Source organism: Talpa occidentalis, unplaced genomic scaffold, assembly GCF_014898055.3.
Source record: "Talpa occidentalis isolate TD23 unplaced genomic scaffold, MPIMG_talOcc4v2.1 talOcc4.3, whole genome shotgun sequence".
NCBI classification, from domain to species: Eukaryota; Metazoa; Chordata; class Mammalia; order Eulipotyphla; family Talpidae; genus Talpa; species Talpa occidentalis.
Window position 1 is genome coordinate 131,708,380 of NW_023603184.1, and position 24,127 is coordinate 131,732,506.

At 33.7% G+C, this 24,127-nt stretch overlaps 1 protein-coding gene and 1 pseudogene across 3 annotated transcripts in view; one reads left to right on the forward strand and one right to left on the reverse strand.

The window, feature by feature from the left end:
- The window catches only part of LOC119255187 (receptor tyrosine-protein kinase erbB-4), a 964,561-nt gene that overhangs the window by 222,851 nt on the left and 717,583 nt on the right, over positions 1-24,127 (reverse strand). For 2 of the 3 annotated variants that reach the window (XM_054700042.1, XM_054700041.1), the window contains exon 16: positions 18,686-18,760. The exons of the other annotated variant lie outside the window; for it this stretch is intronic. In XM_054700042.1, coding sequence (XP_054556017.1) covers positions 18,686-18,760 — 75 coding nt within the window. The remainder of the gene's footprint in view (positions 1-18,685; positions 18,761-24,127) is intronic. 3 annotated transcript variants of the gene reach the window in all.
- Positions 5,651-5,788, forward strand: LOC119256490 (U2 spliceosomal RNA; annotated as a pseudogene).

Genomic DNA, 24,127 nt, shown 5'->3' on the forward strand with positions numbered 1-24,127 from the left:
GTGGGAAGCAATAAATCATTGTACGTACTGTTCTTTGGGGGCATTAGAATTTTTCTTTACCTCAAAATTTCCATTCATTTTAAGCAAGATACCTGTGTTGCTATCAAAGATTATATTCCATTGGCGAATTGCATCTATCTTAGAAATCACTAAGCCTCTCAATTGTGTCCTCTTCATTGGGCACAAGTATTTAAAATACAAGTTTTATTTTCAGAGGAGTCACACCAATTAATAGCTTGGCTTTTTCTGTTTATATGCAGTTCTGACATAAAATAGCTTTGAATATTTCAGTATGCTTTTTAGACACCTTGATCCTTGCTTTAGACTAAAGCCATTGTTTTTAATAAAAATATTTTAAAAGCAGGTTTAAGAACTGCCCTTCTTAAGAAATATCACTCCTCATTCAGAGGATGTGTTTTGTACTTATTTTGCCCTGCTGGAAGCCTTACTTCCTTCTTACACGACATTCAAGTGCTGAAAGGACAGTTGGAAGTCTCGAAAATTTCTTAAAATTTGGATATAATTTATGCCTTTAAGGGCAAATATTCTTTATTTCTAATTAATAACATTTACTTCTAACCTACCCTAGGCATCCACTGACTTCCAGTTTAATTTAGCTCATCTAGGAATGCTAGAATAAAGTTGATACTTTATGGGTCTTATTTTCATGAGCAAGGTACAAATTTCAAATATCTTTAGGGAGGGACACAGATATATGTATATAATCAGAAGTTAAAGGTAAAATACAGGCATTTGTATTTTTAAATTACTTTTTTTTTTTATAGAGGCATGTTTTATTTTATTTATTTATTTGTTTGTTTGTTTTGTTTATACAAGCACTGGGTACAGTCAGAAGCGCGGGAGGGTGAGAGAATTCACCAGAGCCAGAGCGGGGAGCAGAGTAGGCAGAAGGACTGAACCACACTGCTGAGGGGAGCAGCGGGCGGCAGGAGAGGTCTGCGCGCCATGTGGGACCCTCCTCTGGTGGCCGGGGAGCAGCCGGGGGTCGAACCGGCGCCGCAGAAGCTGCGGGCAGCTTCGCAACCCAGCGCTCAACCGCTGCGCCACCTGGGAGGCCCGGCATTTGTATTTTTAAAAGTATAAATATAAGTCCTTAACTTCTGAAATTAGATCATAGATGTCTTTATATTTTTGGAGACTAGTTTATTGTTTCATGAAAAGAAGCACCAAATAAATGTTATGTAAATAAACAACTGAACAAAGAGTTTACTTTTATGAATATTTACATAACTTTATCTTAAACTATCCCCGGAAAGCACATTAATCCTTCAACAATTTTAGAACTTAACGTAAGTTTTAAGTTTAACGTAAGAATAATTATAAAATATTTTGAATGAAAAGGGGGAGTTATTTATTTAATGCTTCTCTGAGGTGAAATTGATATGTACTTAATATTTGCATATACCGATCAGATAATATTTTCTCCTACAAACAGTGAGACTAACATCAGACTAGTTTTTATTCTTGCTTGCCTGCTACTGTAGTTCAGTTATCCCTCATCTCACTACACTGTAGGAAGGTCCCGGACTGATTAAGCCAACAATCATTCCTAAATTCCTGCCAATCTAGTGATTTTTTAAAAGTGAAATAACTCCCCTAGGCCTCTCTACATTCTGGTGTGAATAGAGAACAAAAATATGACCAATGAGAAGAAAGCAAATACTTGTTGGAGAAATTCTGGACAAGATCAGGTAGAGTTGATGGGGTCTGTCCCTCAGCTACTGTCCTTGGTTCTAATGTTGAAAGTTGCAAAGATGGAACAATCAAAAATAATGGCATATATTCTGCTCTTGATGATGACATCTCTAGGCTGAATGGCAACAGCTCCCTCAAGTCTAGAATTCTGTTATATAAATGAACAACACATAAAACTGTCGGTTAAAGTTACTAATCAACACCAATATTCAGAACTCTATGTAAGGGAGGTTGGAAGGTCAGAGTTCCAGACATGCTTTGATAAGAAATCTACAGAACCCATAATACTTTGCGCTTTCCCGTTATTTCCTTTTCCTGCTGAACTGAGAAGGTAGTAAGTTCAAGGGCTTTCAGTGGAGAGTTCAAAGACAGAAACAATTCTACAGAAGTGCTTGTAGCAATCACCATGAACATACTCTGCCTGCCCTGTTAGTCTGTTGTATTATTTCCAAGTAAACCCTGCCTGTTGTTTTACTAGTTGACTGCCCATTTGAGGTGGGTAACACTAATAGCAGACTATTTTACTTCTAGCTATGTCCAGATTTTCCGCTTTTCCTTCCCTTCTTGCATTCTAACTATCAAATGCCTTATCTCTACACAATCAGATTTTTAAAAACAAAAGAATAAACCAGTGGCAATTTCTTTTCCAGTTAGCAGTTAATAACCTGGTGTTTTCACTATGTATCCTTCATTATCAGTCTCTTTGTCATTCACTGAACTTCATCTGCATCATTATTGACTGAATACTTTTATCAGGTTGGTGGGGAAAGTAGATACCCTATAATTTTACAAGTAACACTGAGAAGAAGCTTTAAAAAATATCCTCAAAGATAGTTTGTGAATTCAGGAATTTAAGTATGTTAAAATGAAGAGCATGTTCATTGTCATAGATTTTTAATTAGTGGTGATATTCAAAAGAAAGTAAGATATTTTCCTATCTTATGAACTTCAAGCATATAATATACTGGTAGATCAATAAGGAGAACAGAAAAAAAAAAGAGCTCTTCATTAGCATTTAACTTGGCAAAACACAAATATCCAATTTTTCTATTTTTGGGTCCATAGTAGATTGGAAGTAACCCAAGGGGAAAAATGAGAGGGTGAGGCTGTTTCTGTCTATTCTCTTTTAAAATACTCCACAGAAGACTTGGAGCAAAGACAAACAAACATTCCTTTACAAAGGCTTTTTGGTCATTGTACCCCACTTTAATAATGCTTTTAACACAGAATAGATTGCTTTTCTAATCTAAGGGGAGGTTTATTGTAATCAAATTCACAAAAACACAATTTAAACATCTAATAACAATGTTTACCAATATAACTCCTTTTAAAACATATATAAATGCCCAATCCCTAATTAGAATAAATTTCTAATTATGGGGAAACCTAGTTTTTCCTAAAGGAATTGCTTAGGATGTTATGATTCTGCAGATGTTCTAAATACAGATTTAATGTCACCAGATATGTAAAAGAAGAAAAAAAAATCCAACCTAAATCGATTCCAACAACAGTGAAATAGCATAAGACAATATCACACTTTGCCTGAAACCACTTCGTTTACATGCATGAGAAACCATTACTACTAAGGAAAAAAAAAACCTCACCTCTACATGAAACAGTCCTTTCCAACCTAAAATAGTCATGTTTCAATCTGTTTTTTGTTTTTTATATTTACATTATTGAAATAATGTATACAATTAAAATTAGGCTATATTTGCTTGCATTGGTTGTTTATGGACACCCTGGAGAGCATATTTTTAAATATCTTTGTTTTATAAATGGTCATTAGGATATAATCTAAAAGCAATATGGAATAGACATAATAATTCCTTTTAAATATCTTGATTGATATATATTATCAATAGCTTTATGATTCTTAGCCTTTCAATCTTTTAGAATTCATGTGAAGAAATTTCTAAATCATGCTGTCTTTGACAACTTCTGGTGAAGGATTTATAGCCATATTTAATGGGACTTACCTAATTTCACTTATGTTTAAAAATGATTCATTATCAATTTCTCATATTTATGTATAATTATAAATATAGATACAATGCATATAATCATATACTTGTTATGCATATATACTTATATATATGATGAGATTGTATGTAGAATGATTTCATCTCAAGTTTGTTTTTGCTTCTAGGTTTTCTTAATGTGCTGCCCGTTTGACTTTTCAAACATGACTCGCAAATCGGAATAACAAAACGGAGTATGTTTCATGATTTTGATACCTAACAAAAAAGTATTTTTTTGTAATATCAGATACACATATGTATGCCATTTATTTTGTAATTTTTACAAAACATAAAATCAGGAGCAGTCTATCTTTCAATAAATGATTGCTAACATATTAATGCTGGAAAAAAAACAAAGCAATTATTAAAAAGAAGCTACAGCTATTAATCTGGAGATTATCCATAATGTATATTAAAAGAGTAAAGTAAGCTGCTTAACAATGTGTAAAGTATATTATTTGCAAACAAAAAACCTGTTATTGTATTTATATATTAGTATATGCATAAGTGTGTAGAAGAAAAACACATACATTTATATGCACATACATGCATATTTAATATACTAAGCATGTATTAACTTGCAATTTTAAATTTTATTTTAAATTATTTCAGAGAGAATAATCTTAAAAAAACTGAAAAAACAAAAGAAATAGTTAAACTGTTCTGCTTAGCTATCAAGATGGTAAATTCTACCTTAGCCTCCTTTAGATTTAAGAAAGATATGGTAAAAATTCATACAGGAACAATTGCTTGAAGATGGTTCTACTTACTTACTACTTACTTCAGCACAATCAGAAGCCAAAGAAATTTTATTTTTAAGTCCTGCTTATCATTATTCATTACTTGAGAGCATTGCAAAAATACGAAATAGGAAAACCATTTCAATAAGCATTCCTGATATACATATGTTTGGTACCTGCACAACTGCATACTTTCTGATGTTTGCAGTATTGGTTAATTGGTGTAATTGTTATATATCAGCATTTCACAATTATCGCTAAAGGCATTGAAATGTGTTAATTTCTTAAAATATATACAGCATGTTGTTAGATTCTGATTAAATATTTAAAAGTTCCTAATTTAATATGTCTAGAGTCAAAGATAACAAAGTACATACCTGTCATTTTGCATGCAAAAACAAAATGAGGTGACCTTCTGGCAGATACATGTAAGGTAAAACATTGAAAAGTATTGATACTTTTTAGTTAGTGTCAGAATATTTTAAGTGTCAGAATACTTTAAGTGCAAAATTAGCAGTTTTTAATCTGAATTTAATATCCTAGATCACTACTCCCTCCACTTATACACACATGCTAAAATACACCCTCCTCTTTTTGTAAAGAAAATTTCATCTACAGCTTCAGAGAGAATATAGGACTTTAAATGTAAACCCCATCAGTCTTTGTCTTTCCATCTCTCTGAATTTTTCTCTATCATTACTTATTATCTCCTGATAAAATGATGATGGGCAATATTTTCATCTCCAAGTTTAATCCTTGCACATTTTCTTTGCCTCCTAATTCTTTTAGCTTTCTCAGAAAACTGCTTTGACTAATGACTTCTTCTCTCTCCTATATCTCCAACCTTTCAGTTTCTATCAGATCTTCCAACACAGATTTCAAGTTCATTCATCTTCAAAATCTTTCTCTTGATATTATTCTCTCTCCATTATTTCCCTATCTTATTTCTTTCCTCTATATGTAAATTTCTCAAAAGATATCAACACATGGCTCTCTGTATTTTCACATTAGTCTTATCTCATGTATATGTGGAGACACTTCCATATCTAAATATTAAATTTCCCATTTAACATCACTAGACTCTGTTAAAATCACCCTAAAAATCAACATATCGAAAACTAGTCAGTATAAATTTAATGCCCCTCCACATGCCTCATCTCAATTAATATTGCCATCGCTTCTCGGCCTTTTGGCTAAGATCAAGTGTAGTATCAATTAATATTGCCAACATCTGTCCAATTTTGCCAGTCAGAAAATAGAAATAATTATTAAGTTTCTTCTTCTAATTTCTTCATGTTAATTTAATCACCTAATTCAGTAACCAACCTTAAATTTGATGTATTTTTTCAATCTTTCAATTTCTTGACATCTCCATCCAATTTCCTACCTTCCCAATTTCCTTCTTATTCTCAATAGTCTTAGTCAAACACTTCCATTCATTATACTGAATATTTTTATGAACCATTCCTGTGATACTTCTAGGGTGTTTATTTCAAGTACTCTACTGTAAGACTAGCACCTCCTCTCCTTCAAATTCTCCTTCTCTGTTCTCTCCACTTCAGCAACATTTGATGCTATTGAGAACAAAATGCATTGAACCTACTATGTTTTCATTGTGCATTAGCCTCTCCACATGCCAACTTACCTCATTACTCAGCATAAGTTTGATGTACCATTGCTTTTTCCTTTTTTTTTTTTTAATTTATCTAACTCACCAATCTCTACCTGCTGCACAATTTTCATCAGAGGTAAACCCAAATATTCAAGTCCCCATACCTACATTTAAAGAAAAATAGTATGTCTAAATAGAATACAACAGTGCTAACTGCATTATTCTAATTTATAATTAAAAATCTCCAGTGACCCATCAATACTGCCTACTAATACTGCTACACTTCTAGGATGATGTCCTTCTATCTTTGATGAACTATCTCAAGTGTTCAGTTTTTTTAAATTTCCAGTATTGTCTAACTCAGTTTAGTATAAGACGGTAACCTCATCTTACATTTATTAATTTCCTCCTGGAATATCATTTCCTATTTCTTTGGAATGATTCCCATCAGCTTATAAACATGTCATGGTTTCAACTTAAGCAAAACAAACTAACAAAAAAATATCTTTCTCCATTAATGGTATTCCTTCCTTTGCAGCATACATTTTTAAAACTTTCTCTACACAAATTGTCTCTATTCATGTCTCCCCCCCATTCACTTCTTAACCCACCTCAATACTTAACCCATTTTCTTCCTAGCAAGCCATTCCTATCTTGTTTCAGTTATAGCTTCCATCATATCAAATAAGATGGTCAATATACTTTCTTTTATTTAATTATTATTTTTGCATAGAAGAACTGGGGTATAGGTCAGAGGTGCAGGAGAAGTGTAGGAGAGGTGAGAGGATTCACCAGAGATAGAGTGGGGAGTAGAACAGGCAAATCTACTAAACTACACTGCTGAGGGGAATAGGGGGCAAAACAGGAGAGGTCTGCTGTGCCATGTGGGTAGCTCCCTGGCCAGGGATGCAAATCAGGCCATAGTAGTTTTAGCAATGAGACTTAACCCCTACGCCACCAGGGAGGTGCCTGCTTTCTGAGCAGCATTAGACATAGTTTTATACCTCTTCTCTTGGTAATTGGCTTCTAGAAGTCATTATTTTCTGGGTCTTGCTCCTTCCTCACTCCACTATGTTGCAATCTCCTTTGCTACAGCATGTTCTTCCCTTCTCTGCCTTGAAATAATGGAATAAGCCAAGGCTTATTCCTCAGGTATGTTTTCTATTTGTACTTTCTATTTGGAATCTCATCCAGTATTATGGATTTAAATATGATTGATGATTCAGAACCTCTCGTGAACTCCACATGTTCCCACATTGTCATATATTCTCCTGCCACATCTTGATTTAGATATCAAATAAACATCTCAAACCTATCATGGCTCCAAGAGAATTTTTATTTTACCCATAAAATGTGTGCAGTTCCCTTCTGAATCTATCCCATACTGTATATGACACCACCTTTCACTCACTCAGGTCAAAAACCTATGTGTCATCTATTACAATTTTCTTTTCCTATCCACCCCACACCAACCAAACAATTTATAAATTCCCACATAGTAATTAATCATGTAAATATCAACTATAAACTGATATTAAATACTATTTTCTCTTCCATACTCTAAATATTATGATATTGAGTATTATGTTAGTTTTCCTTCCTACTATCTCCTCATGGAGTACATTCAATGAATATTTACTGACTGATTACTGATATATAGCATATTTGGAAAAGTGTTCTTTCTTTGCTTGTTTTATTTGATTGAACAGCAGTGGAAAGAATTTCTCTGGCAGAAATCACTTTTCATCTTTATCAAACAGATCCAAGTGATACACAATCTAGGATTCACACTTCACCCCTAAACTCATCACTACTCTCAATCAACTTTACCCAATCCCACAAATCCTCCAATATGAATTAGAGAGGAAAAGCTGGAGGAAGGGCTTGCAGGATCCTATCTTTTATTTTATTGCTAAGTATCCATAAAGTTCAGCTTCTTTTTCCAAACTTTGATTAATGTGGTAGCACTAATGAATTCAGGTTTGATGGAAGTAGCTCTCATATGGAACTACAGTAGTTTTACCAAATCTCATAATAATCTATATTACTGCTACTTTATAAAAAAAAGTAAAAACTCAGTCTATGTTTTTTCATAAAAGTCTTAGATGTGTCATTGATATATTTATAATATAACAATATATTTATGTTGCAATCACCCTAGAAGTATGTATGCTTAGATCATGGGGGATATTGCTCTATCCCTACCATGCAATGCCAGATGTATTACTAGATTAAAATATGCTAGGGGAGGATGAGCATTTTAAAATCTTAAACACTGGAGGAAGGAAGGCTTAATAGGTAAAAGTTAGGACTAAGAGAATGGGTGAAACTGTTTAAGTAGGCTAACAATATGCAATCAGCCTCATCTTAAGAATAGTTCTTAATTGTTCTTCCACTTGGGAATCAGTCTGGTAGAAAGGAAGAAATGTGTCTTTAGAATCAATCAGACACACTTGTGTTCAGATCTTTGCTCTGCCACTTACTAGCAAAGTGATTTTCTTTGTAAATTGCTTAATTACTCTGAATTTGTTTCCTCATTTGTAAAACTGTAACAGTAACACCTATTTCTATATACTTAATCATGGAAACTAAATGATTACCACATATAGTGTACCTGACATTAGGATTTTCTTTTTAAACAACGGTAAAAACAAACTTACTTAAATCTGAGAAGATTTTGGATAAAAGCAATACTATTCTGGGAAAGAAATAAGAATTGGTGTTTGGTTTTCCCATTGGTCCTTTTTATCCTTATGTATAGAACAAAGGTACTATAACCTTTCTGGAATCTGCACTTGAAATCTAAACTTTTAGGATTTGGTATTCAGAGGTTCAAGAAAAAAATAGATTTTGGAAATAGTCTTTGTTTTGTTCATTGGAAAAGGTGATTTTCCTTCCAAGATATAAACTTTTTATGGTAAGAGGCTTTGTTATTGTTGTTTTATTGTTAGTCTACTAAAGGCAACTATAATTATTCCATAAATGACTTAAGCATATGGAATGCTTTACTCTGGGCAGAGAACAGACTGACATAAAAACTGCAATGGCTACAAAAATTCAGTTTATTAGAGGTGGGCTTCCTCTCCTAATCATTTATTCGTTAGTACTGAGTTACTGTGAAAAAAAAAAACACACACAAAAAATTATGTTACTTTGGATTTGAGGGTAGTTGGTAGCAGAGAATGAAATCTCTGTGAGAAATTTTGTTGGTAAATCAAAATGCTCTCTGTTAATTAACTCCTGCCTACAGATATAGTATGGAAAACAATTGTATGTTTATCTGAAAGAATGATTAGTTGGGGAATGTGCTGAGGTAATAATAAAAAAGCATGAAGAGAGCAATTTAAGTTAATATCTACACATCATTTTATGTAACCACATCACAGAAGGGGTCCCAGTTAATTAGATTCCTTTAGTTAAATAGAAAATATGAAAAAAGAAAAGATACTTAGGTTCTAATATACTTTGCCTCAGTTATATAGGGAATCATTATTTTTCTTTTATATCTATAACATACATAAGGCAAAAAATATTTTTTACAATATTTAATATATCTCTTTGCTTAAATATTGTTGATTGGTGGCATAAACATTGAAATAATGCTTTAATTGAAATATTAGCTAAAAACACATACTGTAGAGATTCTGTACAATATAACTCTATATCTTTGAGTAACTTTCAATTTAAAATATAGACAATAACATGATTCTATATGTAAGCACAAATTTATGTAGTTTAGTCTTCTCCTATAGAGGTTTATAAGGTCTATAAGCACATACAAATATATAGATACATGTAATTGATTTAGGAAAGTAGATATTTTTCCTTGAATCCCTGATTAGTTCCAACTGGAGTCTCTCAAAAACAATTAAATAAATGCCCTTATAAAATATGCAAAAACATTCCCTTCACAGTTTTCATTGTGTGAAGTTGTTACCAAAATATCATTTAAAGGAAAAAGAGGCTTACTGATACTACACCTAGTGGTATCTCCCTCTATCACATTGTAGAATCAAAACTTGTCATCTCTAAAGGTGGGAGGCAAGAAAAGTCTTAGAATTTATACTTACATTAAATTTTTATTTTCTCTTTTTATCTATCATAAATCAATTTACTTAACTACATGCACAAACATGTGATAAACATTGGTAAGAGTATAGTTTCATGATGAGACAGCCTCAGAGAAGTGCTGTCCAACAGATACATAATGCAAGCAAATAAGTTATTTAAAATATTCTAGTAGATACATTTCTAAAGAGATGAAATTAGTTATAGTAACTTCATTTTCCTCGTATATCACATTATTAATATTTCAACATATACTCAAGATGACAAATTTTTAGTGATAATGTTTTATGTTCACTTCTTTCATACTATGTCTCCAAAAATGTAGCATAGTTTTTCTAATTACTGAACGTTTCAATTTTTTGAAGCTCACTTTAAGTGCCAATGACAGCAATGACTAGGAGCTACCATGCTGGGCAGAGCAGGTCTAGAGCACTCTTACAGAAGACTCACCAATCTGATAATTGAATGGAAAGACCATACAATTTATATTAACCTTTGGGTAGTTGGATCCTAGTTATACCGTGATTTGTTGCTCACAAATGGAGTATTGGACACCTGGAGCCTCCATGTTCATTGAAAGCTTTTTTACCTTACAGCATATAAACATGCAAAGAAACTCTTGTTTTAGCTCAACAGGAAGCAAATACCTTGCTTGCTTCCAATTGTCTATGTGGAATCAAAGCAGTTAAGTTGTCTTAAGATATTAAGACAAATTTCTCCTAGACTTGATCCTGTCTTTACATGGCAAAGTTGCAAGAGACACTGAAAATAATTAAGTTCTTTGCAGATCAAGAAAAAAATAAGTAAGGCATCATTGGAAATGTTACATGTTTAAGTCATCATGGTAGGGGTAGTAGACAGAAATCAAAGATGACCCCATATTTCCAGCCCCTGGTGTATACACACATCCTCTCAGTTATTAATCAAACACTAATCTGGGTGCTGCTGTAAAAAGATTTTGCAGGTGTAATTAAGATCTCAAATCACTTGACCTTAAGAAAGGGAGACAATCCTGCTGGCCTGATCTAATCACGGAAGACTTTAAATCTGGATTTGAAGGTCAGAGACAGAGAAACTAAAGTGCATCAAACACTGAGAAGGATAGGATAGCATGTTTCTGCCTTTAAAAATGGAGCAGGGGCCTCCCTAGAGGCAGAGGCAGTTGAGCACAGCTCTATGAAGCTACCTGTAGCCTCTGCAGCACGAGTTCGATCCTGACCAGCTGGGGAGATACCCACATGCTGCAGCAGACCTCTCCTGCCTCGCCTGCTGCTCCCCTCAGCAGTGTATTTCAATCAGTCTGCCTGTTCTGGCAGACAGAGCAGAGAACAAAACAGGCAGAAGGACCAATATACACTGCTGAGGGGAGCCGTGGGTGAGACAGGAGAGGTCTGCTGTGCCATATGGGAATCTCCCTGGCTGGCCTGGAATCAAACCTGTGCTGTAGAGGCTGTGGACAGCTTCACAGTACCCTGCTCTGTCTCTGGTGAGTCCTCTCACCCTCCCACACATTTGACCTGTACCCCGGTTCTTGTGTGCATGAATAAATAAATCTTTAAATAAATAAATAAAAATGGAGCAGGCTACATGAAAAGATCATCACTAAAATGGGACTCAAAGTCTTACAGGTGCAAGGGACTGGATTCTATTAACAGCCTCAACGAAATTGGAAGAGGACTCTAAGCTCCAGAGGAGAACAGTCCAGACAGCACACTGATTTCTGCCTGGTGAGACCCTAAGTCTTACTGAGACAGTTCAGTCAAGGTATGTCTGTACTTATCCCATAGAACTTTCTATTTGGAAGGGAGAGCTTAGACCTCTAAAATTATGGTAATTTAAAACACAGAAATAGATAACATAGAGCAATGGAACAATTCTTCCACAAAACTGTTTTTCAATCATTATCATTTTAGTTATCAAATATATAATCCAAAGCGATATTTTGATTTTTAAAATAGGTTTTGGTAGCAAATGATGATGTTAAGTAGTTAACTCACTAATGTCTTCAGAGTGAAGTTTACTTTAATACAATGTAACAGTTAAGAGTTTACTGATTGAACTCTCAGTAGTTTGTGTCAGATTTCAGTGGATCACTGGTAGGTGCCATTTTTTTCATATGAATTTATTGTTTAAAATATATTTCTTTTTTTTTAAGATTTATTTATTTTTATTTCAAGATCTGGTGTACAGGCCAGAGGAGCGAGAGGGTGAGAGGATTCACCAGAGACAGAGCAGAGAACAGAACAGGCAGAAGGACCGAAATACACTGCTGAGGGGAGCAGTGGGTGAGACAGGAGAGGTCTGCTGTGACATGTGGGAATCTCCCTGGCTGGCCTGGAATCAAATCTGCCCTGCAGAGGCTGTGGACAGCTTCACAGCGCTGCACTCAACCCACTGAGCCACCGAGGAGGCCCTAAAAGATATTTCTTAATCCACTGGAAAGCACAGGAAGTAATTGCTTTATTAGGAATTATCTTGTTTATTTTGCCGTATCTACTATTTCACATCCTTTAAAAATTATCAGAGCATATGTACCATCTACAGAAGTGTTTGCAAGGGCTTATATATTTTTTGGTTTTAATTTAGATGACTTTTAGTTGGAAAGACATTTGTTTAACATTTGTAATCACTAAAACACCAATTAAAATCCTAAATAATACAGATGTTATGCTTAGTCCTTGAACTTGTACTTTTAAGGAAAAGAGTGCCAGCAGTCAAATCTGGCATAGAAATGCAAAGTAACTTTTAAAATTAAAAATCTGTCTACAGTCAGAAGCCAAGAATTTAGGTATATCTCTCATTGTTTGCTTTTACTTTTAATAAGAAACAGTGGATTGTCAGAAGTGATTTTCAATGAAGCGTAAGCTTAAGATATTTGTGATATCAGATTATAAGCGGTCCTGACATCTTTCCAAGTCAGAAATTAATAATAACCAAATGCAGTGATTCTGTTCCATAGAAGTTGCTCCTGGGAAAGAGTGGAAAGGTTTTCACAATGGTTCACTCCACCCACTAAATTTTTGCTCTGATTCACAACTAATATATTCAACATCTTGCCAATTCAATAATGCTGTCTTTAGGGTTTTTTTTTACAGTCCTAAAGTCAATGTTCTTAAAAGTATCTTTTGATTTTCATTCATAAGTATGACTCCTAGTGACATTTTTTATAGTCAGTCAGTTTGAGTATAGTATTAACATTTCTAAGATTTTTAAAAGCTTTTGTAACAATGTGCGGACATTGTGTTAATCTTGTAAAAGTCATACTATGCAAACTTGTGCCATTAAATACTTTTTAAAAATAATCCCTTGTTCTATATGTACAGTAATAACAACTGAGCTGAGATGTTTTACTCTTCCCTTATAATTCTTTGATAATTTTGATATTTTACCAGAACTGGCAATTGTGGGATATAAATCAACTGCAAAAGAAGAAATCCACTCTCTTTCACCTTTTCTAACTCTCTAATTCAAAAGTAAATTTAATATACAGAATGTGGCGGACTGCAGATAAACTTATAATAAAAAGCCTGTGTACTTTTATTTATTGGACTTAGGAGTCATAATACACCTGCCACTCATCGAAGGTAACCATCTATGGGTGATTTTGAACATTTGAGTTGAACATAAGTTATGAACTGAGTTCCTTGAGGGCAAAATAAACAAAGAAAAAAGATTGTGCTTTTGTGAAAGTAGTGCTAAGAATATCACATCCTCTCTTTCATTTATCACACTGGGTCACACTGCTAAAGGATAAACTGTTATGTGACCTCTTAGGTAATAACCACTATACTGTAAAATAGAAGTGTGACATAGGCATTAAAATGTGACAGGAATATGAAATGTTTCAAATACCTGCTCATATGAGACCTAGAGAGTTTAACTGAGTTCAAACACCTTATTCATATTGTGAAGCATCTAGAAAATAGAATTAGAACAAACAGCCAGAATAAAATGCTTGAACTAGTACACTTTATAACTTCTATCACAATTTTTTTAATGTCAGTTTACATTTTGGATTGCAGACAACATCCTCAGCCAATAGAGGCTTTGTTGAAATTAACAAATTTAGGTTCTAGTTAAATAATAAATTATAAAAAGCTTTGGCATATATTTGACAGAGAAACTAAAATTGATTAGAATCTACTAATTTGTTCTACCTGAATCGATAAGAAAATAGTATAGTACAAACTAAAATAATAGTATTAAAATAATAATAATAATAATAATAATAATAATAATAAAAAACCTGCCTGAACATATTTCTTCTAATGTACTGGATGGAAAGGGAAGAACATCAAAGGTAAGTGCTATTTTAAGACTTTTAATTCATAAAAGGAAAGTATGGTGTTCTAAAATATCAAGTATTATTTTCATTATAAACAGCATATTCTAGAGGACTATAGGTTAAAAAAAAAAATCTATCCTATCCAATCTTCCTGGAAGAAATTCCAGCAGCAGCCTGTAAGGTAAATGGAGTGTGGAAAACCAATTCACAAATTGCAGGCTTGGGAAAGAATAACGCTGCTTAGAAAATGAAAGTCGATCAAGATTGGAAACATTTCACCTGTTTTCATTTAAATCTTCAATCTTTTTTCCTGCTGGTTTTGGAAACAGAATACAGCAAAATGGGGCAGTAGGGAGTATGAACTCTAAATATTTCGAAATGGCCACACTGACATGCTCAATGTAATTTTCTGTGGCTAAAAGAAAACTAGACATTGGGGTAATCTCCCTGTTAAAATATTGTTTATAAAACCTGAAACAACTATTATGTTTTTGCCCTCTTATTGTAAAGGCTCACTCACTTTAATCGATTAAGACATAAGTTTAACAAACTCTCATGGAATTTAAAATGGAAAAGACTTGAAATTACTGAACTAGTCTCCCAATTTCAAATATATACTCATCCTGTTTCAGAGAGGTAAGCAATTACTACAATATCAAGGACCCCAAAAATACATGTTATTTTGACTTTTCCTCCAATCTGCATCAAAGTGCTCCACAGTCATAAGTACTTTTTCAAATTGTCCAAGCTAAATCTTTTGTGTAAATTCCAAAGTGCTTTATAAACAGTCTCTGACAAGTCAATTAATTCTGACAAGTCAATACAATTAAAGAATAGAATTACATTACTCTAAAATTAAATTCAAAACAGGTATTAATTAAGGATACCTGGAGTAGTCCAAAAGGAACAATTAGTGACCTATCTCTAATTCTTTGAAACCATTATACTTAGAAGTGACACAAAGTTTGCATGTTTAAGACCTGAGACATTTTAATATTTCAAGTCTGTGGCCAGTAAATGTCCTACTGATACAGAATGTAGGAAGAGAATAAAAACTCATGAGGTTTTCAGAGATTCTTTGCCAATATCTCCACTAGAGTCATAACTACCCAGTGAAAATACACTAATGACTTATGCACATTATCTCATTTAACACTCACGCTTATATTACAAGGTATAAGAATTCCCCTTTTAAAATTACCATCTTTGTTTCCATTTTACAGGTAAGAATGATGTTAGAACCAGTACTTGAACTCAGGCTTTTAGATTCCAAAATCAATGCTCTTTACCTATGCAAAAGTCTACAGTGATTTTGTTCATAGAATGATGGACTGAATTGTACTATCTATACTCTGTTATTGGACATGAGAACCTTATCATAATTAAGCTAACTTGAACTAGTTGTATTAGTCCAGGAGTATAGGGTAAAACCTGAAAAAAAAAATGGGTAAGAAATTGGAGTGAAATTCTCAAAGGGCTTTAGCTTAAACATTGGGAATATCAAAACTATAGATAAGTTATGTTATGGTTTTGTCTCTGCACATGCCTCTGCCTGTGTCCTATAGCCATTAGCACCAGTGGCCCTCTTTATGACTATGATTCTCAAAGTAAAAGAGAAATGCCTGCCCTTCAATCACAAGGGGTAGATGGACACATCACAGCTCCCTTTGCAAATTTGAGAGATTTCCCTTCCCTCCCTGGAGGCATGTTTTCCTATTCCCAAAGACAAAAATCCTTGATTTATAGAAAAATATAAAACAATTATTGAATGATTTCTCTGAGTCAGTCACTCTTTTCTTGATTCACTCAGTCTTCACAATCAATTTATGAGTTACATTCACACCCCCATATTATACAGAAAGAAAGAGAGGAATTTAAGGAATTTACCCAAAGTCGCAGATTTGAAAAATGGTAGCGCCTGACTTTGAACTCAGAAAATTTGATTCCAAAGGTAGGACACTAGACCCTCAGGCTAGATTACCTCTCACTCATTGGTTGAAATAAGTTTAAAAAAAATTATTAAAAGAAATATGAATATACAAGTACTCAACCAAATTCTTCATCTTTTTTTATATCCAAAAGGGCAGGTTTATTATTTTAAAAAAAGGGGGATGGTCCTCTCTGGTGGCGCAAGGGGTTCAGCACAGCACTATGAAGTTATCCAAAAGACTCTGCAGCACAAGTTCAATCCCTGGCTGGCCAAGGAGCAAAACCCACATGGCACAGCAAACTCTTTTGACTCACCTGCTGCTCCCCTCAGAAGAGATTTTCACTCAATCTGCCTGTTCTGCTCCCTACTCTGTCTCTGGTGAATCCTCTCATCTTCCTGTACCTCTGGTCTGTACCCCAGTTCTTATATGCATAAATAAATAAATCTTTTTTTAAAAAGGGGGGAGAAGTTACGGACTCTTGCACAGACAAAAGTGGGCAGAAAGAGCTGTACCTGAAAGTGACAGTTTTGTTATGAGAGGCCTGCATCGTCTCAGTGGGCAGTCTTGGGGGGAGAGATACCCCTGCTGCTTTGCAAAGGGAGAAGGTTGGGGAAGAGAAACACCTCCATAGGCACAGGTGTGCAGGAGAGTTGCTGCTCAACCAAATTCTTGTTTTATGACCATAAAAACAATCTAAAATGGACCTTGGTTTATAAAACTGCATTTTGGGCTTAAACTTTCTTATTCTCTCTCTTCCTCTTTCTCTCTCTTTCACTCTCATTTTTTCATAATTCTCATCTTGCTATAAACAATGATGCTAACTAGTTTTGATTGTACCCAAGTGCCAAAGTGCCACTGTTGTATATAAATCATTTAACTCCACAGCATCATTCATCCTTTCTGCCTTAAGATTTAATTTCTCTATTTACTTCATTTGAAAATAACTTGTTAATAAGGTATATCATTTTTTGTTTTTATAATATTTCTAAGAATATCATTTTGTAATATTTAAAATATTTTGTAATATCTAAAAATATTATTTTGTAATATTTAAAAAGAAAATGCCATAAAATATTAATGACATAGATGGACCTCATATATACAATATTCAGCAAAAGAAGCCAGATGCAAAAAAATACATACTGTATGTTTAAATTTATGTTGAGTGCAAAGACAGGTGAAGTGACTTAAGTTGTTAGCATTCAGGACAGTGGTTACCCATGAAATGGGGCACAGGGAGCTTCTGAGATTCTTGTACTATTCTACTTCTTGATCTAATGGACAGTGTTCTCTGTCATCATAAAATGGCGAAACTTCATTCCCAAACTCTCGTTTTGCTAATTTTTTAGCACTACTTTCTCTCTTCCAGAGAGATAAATTACATTTGCTTTACAAAATAAGTTAACACTCCTACTTAACATGGTAAAGTTCCTTTTTTTAAAACTAAAAGTCAGGTTTCAAGGTGTAGTTTATGTGCAGAAGAAGCCATCCTTTTTAATGTACTGATCTATGATTTTTGACAAGCACATATATTTATGTAACTATCACCAATATCAAGACATTGAGCAGAGATCCATTATCCACCCCCCCCCAAATCTCCTCATGCTCTTTTATATTCAACCTCATTCCCCTACTGGCAACACTAAGTGATCTTCTGTCCTTATATCTTTGCTTTTTTAAGAATGCCATATCAAAGGGATCATACAGCAAGTATTAATTTAAGTCTAGCTTCTTTCATTTAGCATAATGCTCTTGAGATTCATCCATGTTGTGAGTACACCTTCGTAGTTTGCTCCTTTCTATTGCTGAGTAGCGTTATAATATATGGCTATACCACATTTGAACAGTTTCCAGTTTAGGGTAATTATGAAAAAGTCACTATAAACACTCATGTATAGGATTTTATAAAAACATGGGTGATATATATATATATTTAATTCACAAAATATTTTCTATATTGTCCTTAGTTTATGATAATTTTGATATTTAGAGAATCTACCAACCAGTTCAAAATAAATAAAATCAAAATGCTTAACTTAAATAACAAACATCTTAGAAAACAGAACTTTTAATCATTTTACTCTTAAAAATATTTGTCATCAACTGAATTATGAACATGATATGATTTTTAAATCATAAGAAATTAAGGAAGAATAGGTAGGAAAGGAGGCTTGAAAAGTAAAGTGTTACACACCTCCTTCAAAATTCCTTAATTCAACATATTATCAATTTGACACAGCTGGTTAGTACATTGCATCCATGATCACTGGGAAAGGATTTGAGTGACAAAATGGAATCATGGTAGATGTTACCTAGCATGTTGTGGTAAAGTGGAATGGCCCGTCCAGGGGTAGTAAATGCAGTCATGACTAGTGGGACCGCTACACCTGCAGGCAATTACAGAACAGAAGACATCATTCTCCATTCACAGTGACATGCACACACATGCACCAGTGCTCACACATGGAGCCTCGAAGGAAGAACATGGGAAGCAAGCACACCAAGTACCTATCCATCAGGCCAATGCAGTCTTCAATACTTGAGCCTATGCACCTGCAGGAGATTCAAATTTTAAAAATACAAGAAAAAAGAAAAATTAGTCATTTTTCAAAAGAACCAAGAAGATCAATACCCATGGTGTCAAAATCTTTATTATAATTATCAATCAACTTTTGGAATACCTTGAATTTAAAGCCAGTGAGAAGATGATTGCTTGATAGAGACACAGAAATGAACTGCAATTACCACCCAGGTGGAATGCAAAGAAATATGTCCACAGTGAAGGAAATTTTACTGTTTCTTATGGATAACTTCCAAACACATGTAGCTCATTTCTAACAATTTAAACACATTTGGATCATTCATGGTATGTCTTGGTAAATAATTTGGTATTTCAATCACTATAACTTGTTTCATGTATAGTTTCTTCTCTAAGGCCTAAGTTTAAGTGAAGAACAGAATCAATAAAAAATAAACATGAGCTTTTCAATATAATACAATAACTTGGTGCTTAATATTCATTAAAGATTGATTTTGGCAAAAAATGAGTTAACATGCTTTAGCACGATTCTCATGGATACTTTACATAATCACTTTATTCCATTCCTTGCTTGTGACTCTCTTTAAAACATACTTATATTTAAACATGAATTCATTTAAAAAGCAAATTAACTAGTTTCACCACACTGCAGTTTATCTTGACACTGTTCTAAAATAGCATTGCTGTAACAGGCAAACAAAAACACGTTTTAAACTGCCATAATATTTAACCCAAACAAAAACAAATGAATAAATAAATACTCTCTAAGGAAGTGAATAAATTGAGTCCCAGGTAATTAAAGAATCCACTGAAATAAACATGTAAGTGGATCATGTAAGTACACAGAATTCTAATGTTTAACTCCTAGAATTTTATTGTGAAATATAAAAATACTATTTTTGCCATCTTCCAATGTACTTGAGTGGTTTTCTTTGCCTTTTCTCCCATCAAAGACATGCAGTTACAGTGCATTATCAACTTTCCTCCCATAGCTACAATTTATACAACTGTCCGATTCTACTGGGAATAAATTTTTTTCCCAAACTCTAATTTCAAAACCTGAAAAAAAAGGTTAAAGTGAAAATCACTAAGTAATGAAGTAAAAAAATATGCTCATGTGTAAGGTCAGTCTGTCCATTACATTTGTTTATTGGTCTAAATATTGGTGAAGATAACTATGTAAAATAATACATATGCCTATTTATTTCCTTGTTCCTATCTTATTTCCTTGTTCATCAATATCTGTTATAACAGTCTTAATAGACAGAAAATTCTTTTATGTTTTGAAAATAGTACATGGGGAAATTTTTAACATGCAGAAATGTGGGAATTACACAGAGAAAAATCTGAAAAAAAAAAAAAAACACACACACACACACACACACACAAGTAAGAAATAGCTAGAGAACATAGCATTGTACTGGTACCATGATGTATATTCCAAACCATTTATAAAATAATACTACTACTAACAAAATTTCCAAATTATCTTATTTTTTAAAATTTTTATTCTATTATGAATAGCTTATTTTATCTAGGTTCCTTTTATCTATAACTTGTATATCTTCTATAAAATTAATTGTGAGTAAGAATCAGAAAGTTATGATTAGTTTGTAATCTGTGTTTTTATAATAATCTTTCAAAGATATAAATACTTGAAAGTGAATTTCAGCTTAAGGGGGTTGTATGAATTTACCAAATTAACCAGAGGAGGTATACGAATATTACCTCAATTAAACATCAATTTTTTTTTTAATTTAAAAAGTTGGGAGAAAAAAGAATTTACCCAATTACAGAAAAAAATGCACTGCATGCTTTCTAAGTGTTCCTACCATTCAAGGAACTAGAAGGAGAGAAGAGATGAATTAGACATTTTTCCTATTCTCAATGAATTCACAATTTAATAGCGATTAATGCAAGAATTAAAGTATACGTATAATGTGATAAATATACTACGTGACCAGAAGAAATGGCTTACAGGAGCCTAAGAGGGAGAGCCCAGCTTCTGAAAGTCATGGTGACCCTCATGGAGAAGTTAGGAAGCTAAATGAAGTTCAGAGATTGGGATTGGAGGGCAGTGATTTCTATAGGTGTAAAAAGCGACAGGAACAAAAACACCAGTTTCCAGAAATGTAGAATGTATATGAAGAATTGCAAGTAATTCTGAATATTTTGAGAGCAACTTATGAGGCAACAGGGAGAGGGAAAAGAAGAAGCTAGAGCATTAGCAAGAAACTAAGATTTGAAAACAATTCGCTTAGGAACAAACTTGATGGAAAACCACTGTGGGGTTTTAAAGAAGTGGTGAAATTATAGATTGGTGTTTTGCATCCATCTTGTTGACTTATGAAGGGTAGTTAGTAGGGAGACATGTAGACCCCTTTCACACTAGATGTTTTAGTCAATGAAAGAAATGATAAGGGCTAAACTAGTGAAATGGACTAAACTAAGACTAAACTAGGCAACTAAGGTAAAGACAAAGGGCAGATCCAGAAATACTTTGAAAGATCTATGAGAAAGAAAGACATTTATGGTTGATTTGGTGACAGAAGCAGAAGGATCACATGAGTTTAAAATGACATATTTCTAATTTTGGGATTAATGGTTACCTTCAGTGACAGAATCCAAGAGAGGAACACATTTCTACATGTGTGTTTTGAGGGGAGAGGGAGCTGAAAATTTAAACTCAAATTTTCACAATCATCCCATTTTTTAACCAACTGAACTTCTTTCACTACATAAAGTTTAAAATCTGAAAAAGATTGATAGGAAAGAGAAAGCATACATAAAACAATAAATCAAAATCAGATATTAAAACACTTAATGAGATTTTTTAAAGATTCTGTATAAAATGAATATCCCAGTCCATGTCTAAAAACCAAAATTAAATTGACATTTATCATGGACTCAAGTGATGTTAGTGAGGAAACTATAATTCTTGACCTTACCGCTATTTAATTGCATACTAAATTTAGTATACAAATCCTCTTTAGAACTTCTCTCTTGCTAGTTTCAAGCATGAAAATCATTCCTAAGTTTTACAAGCTTGCTATTCATTAAAAAATTCTGTAAGGAAGTTCTCTAATGGAAGCATATAAATTGTAACAATAAAAACTCACTGTATTTGTGAGTTCCTAATGGTCAAATGCTGATCCTTGTTCATTTCTCAATTTACCTTCCACGCTATCTGATGCACAATAGAGGACAACAGATCAAACTTGAAGAATAAATGAAATGAGAAAAAGTTGATAAAATGAAAGTCCTAGTTCAGGCAAGAAGAAACAATGCTATTTTTTCCCCTCTAGGAATTTTACTGAGAATCTACTGATAGGTGCTAAAAGGACAACCTATTTTGAAAGTCTCTAAAGAACTTATTAGAGCCAATATATTTAATGTACTTTCAGAGTAGTAAAAGTGCTTTTAAGGTATTACATAGATAATTTTATTTTCAGAAAATCATTAAATGGTATTCAAAGTAAGAACGTTCCTTCTAAAAAATGTGATTTGAAAGACTATTTCCATTAACTTGGTTCTTGAATTATATAGCTCACATCATATTGGCATGTAAAAGAAAAACTGTTTTCCAAAGTGGAGCTGACCTGGTGAGTTCACACTTAGAGATCGATGAGTTATTACATATATTAGGAATTAAAGGAGTCACCTGTTCCATTATCCCCACTACTCCTGTGGCCTTATAAGGCAAAGGCCCTCCCTCTACATGTTCAACTTGAAAAGAAGGGACTGAGTATAGAGCAAACCTAATCTCTTTGGTAAAGAATCTCAAAGCACAGCGCTGCTCAGCAGAAAGACACAGAGGGACATTTTGGAAGTTAAGAATTCCACTATTGAAGAATTCCTAAATTCTCTCCCGGATTTGGCGCCACAGGACTTTCATGAAGTGAGTGAACCTGAATGCCACAGAGGTGATTAGAAAAAGGATGGCAAGAAGCTAAATGAAATCAAAAGCAAACATCCTTCAGGATGAAGTCAAGCATTTACCTAGGAAGATCTCCAGGAGTACAATATTCAAATTTTGTTTCACCACACTTCTGCAACATTGATTTTTAAAACATCTATTTGCTTAGAGTTCCCAAAAGCTAAATGTTCTGATGAGATGCCTTCCCTGTTATACCTTCATCCTCCTACTTAGCTGACATCCAAATTTAGTTACTGCAGTAAACTTATCTCTTTATTGTCCCTACTTCTTCTTTCCAGTATATATGTTTTCTTTTATCATATAATCATATGTGATATCATATAATCATGAGTTAAAAGGGCTAAGAGGAAGACATACCAGTCACACATCAACACTGAGGATCTGTGATCTCACTTTTATTTCCCTAATGGCTTCATTGTAATTAGATTTGCAAAAACAGCAAAAGGTCTCATTTTGAATGGCAACAGCTGTTGACATCAACATTATATTGAATAATTTACTGGTTTAATTTTAGCTGCAAAACAATAAAACCCTCTTATGGATGATTATTTTAGCAGGCAAAGTTTTCTCTTTCCGTTGCTGACTCTGCCTCCTGTTTCAGGAGTACCACTATGTATCTTCCTGAAATACTCTTAACCCAAGTGTGTCAAAAGCTTGCAAGGGAGCAGTTTTTCCCTTCTAGATTCCTTGAAGCAGAGTGTTTGTGGGACTATTTCAGTATCCTCAAACCATGTGTTTTTGTATACACCGGATGAGTTAGCATTAGCTCTTCCAAGCTGATTTTGAATTTGAATGGCAATATATTACTTTACCTTCTGAGGATCTGCTACTTGCCAAAGTGACATAAGGTGATTTCTTGATCTGCAGAAAATTGTAGCAGCCTCTAAAAATTGATGTCCTCTTGGCAGGAAATGATGTTGCTTGCTTAACTTCAATATTCCCTAACAGCTACCCCTTCCCTGGCAGAAAATCTTTAATGCAATCTCACACTTTCCTGCCTGTCTAAAGTACCCAGGATGATTCTGTACAAGTGTGTGTGTTGTACACAGTGTGCACATACATGTGGGCACTATGGGCAGGAGATAGAGCGCATGAAACTGCTCTAGATTCTAAAATCATTTACCTTCTGGAGGAAAGAAAAAGGAAAGTCCTGACTAAAATAGCTTTATTGTCATTTTAAGAAATAGTTGTCGGAAATTGCTAGATGAGTGACATGAGTTGTTGTATAGTTCAGTGCTTTTCTTTCTGCAATATGTTTTTGTAATTCAACTTTTATCA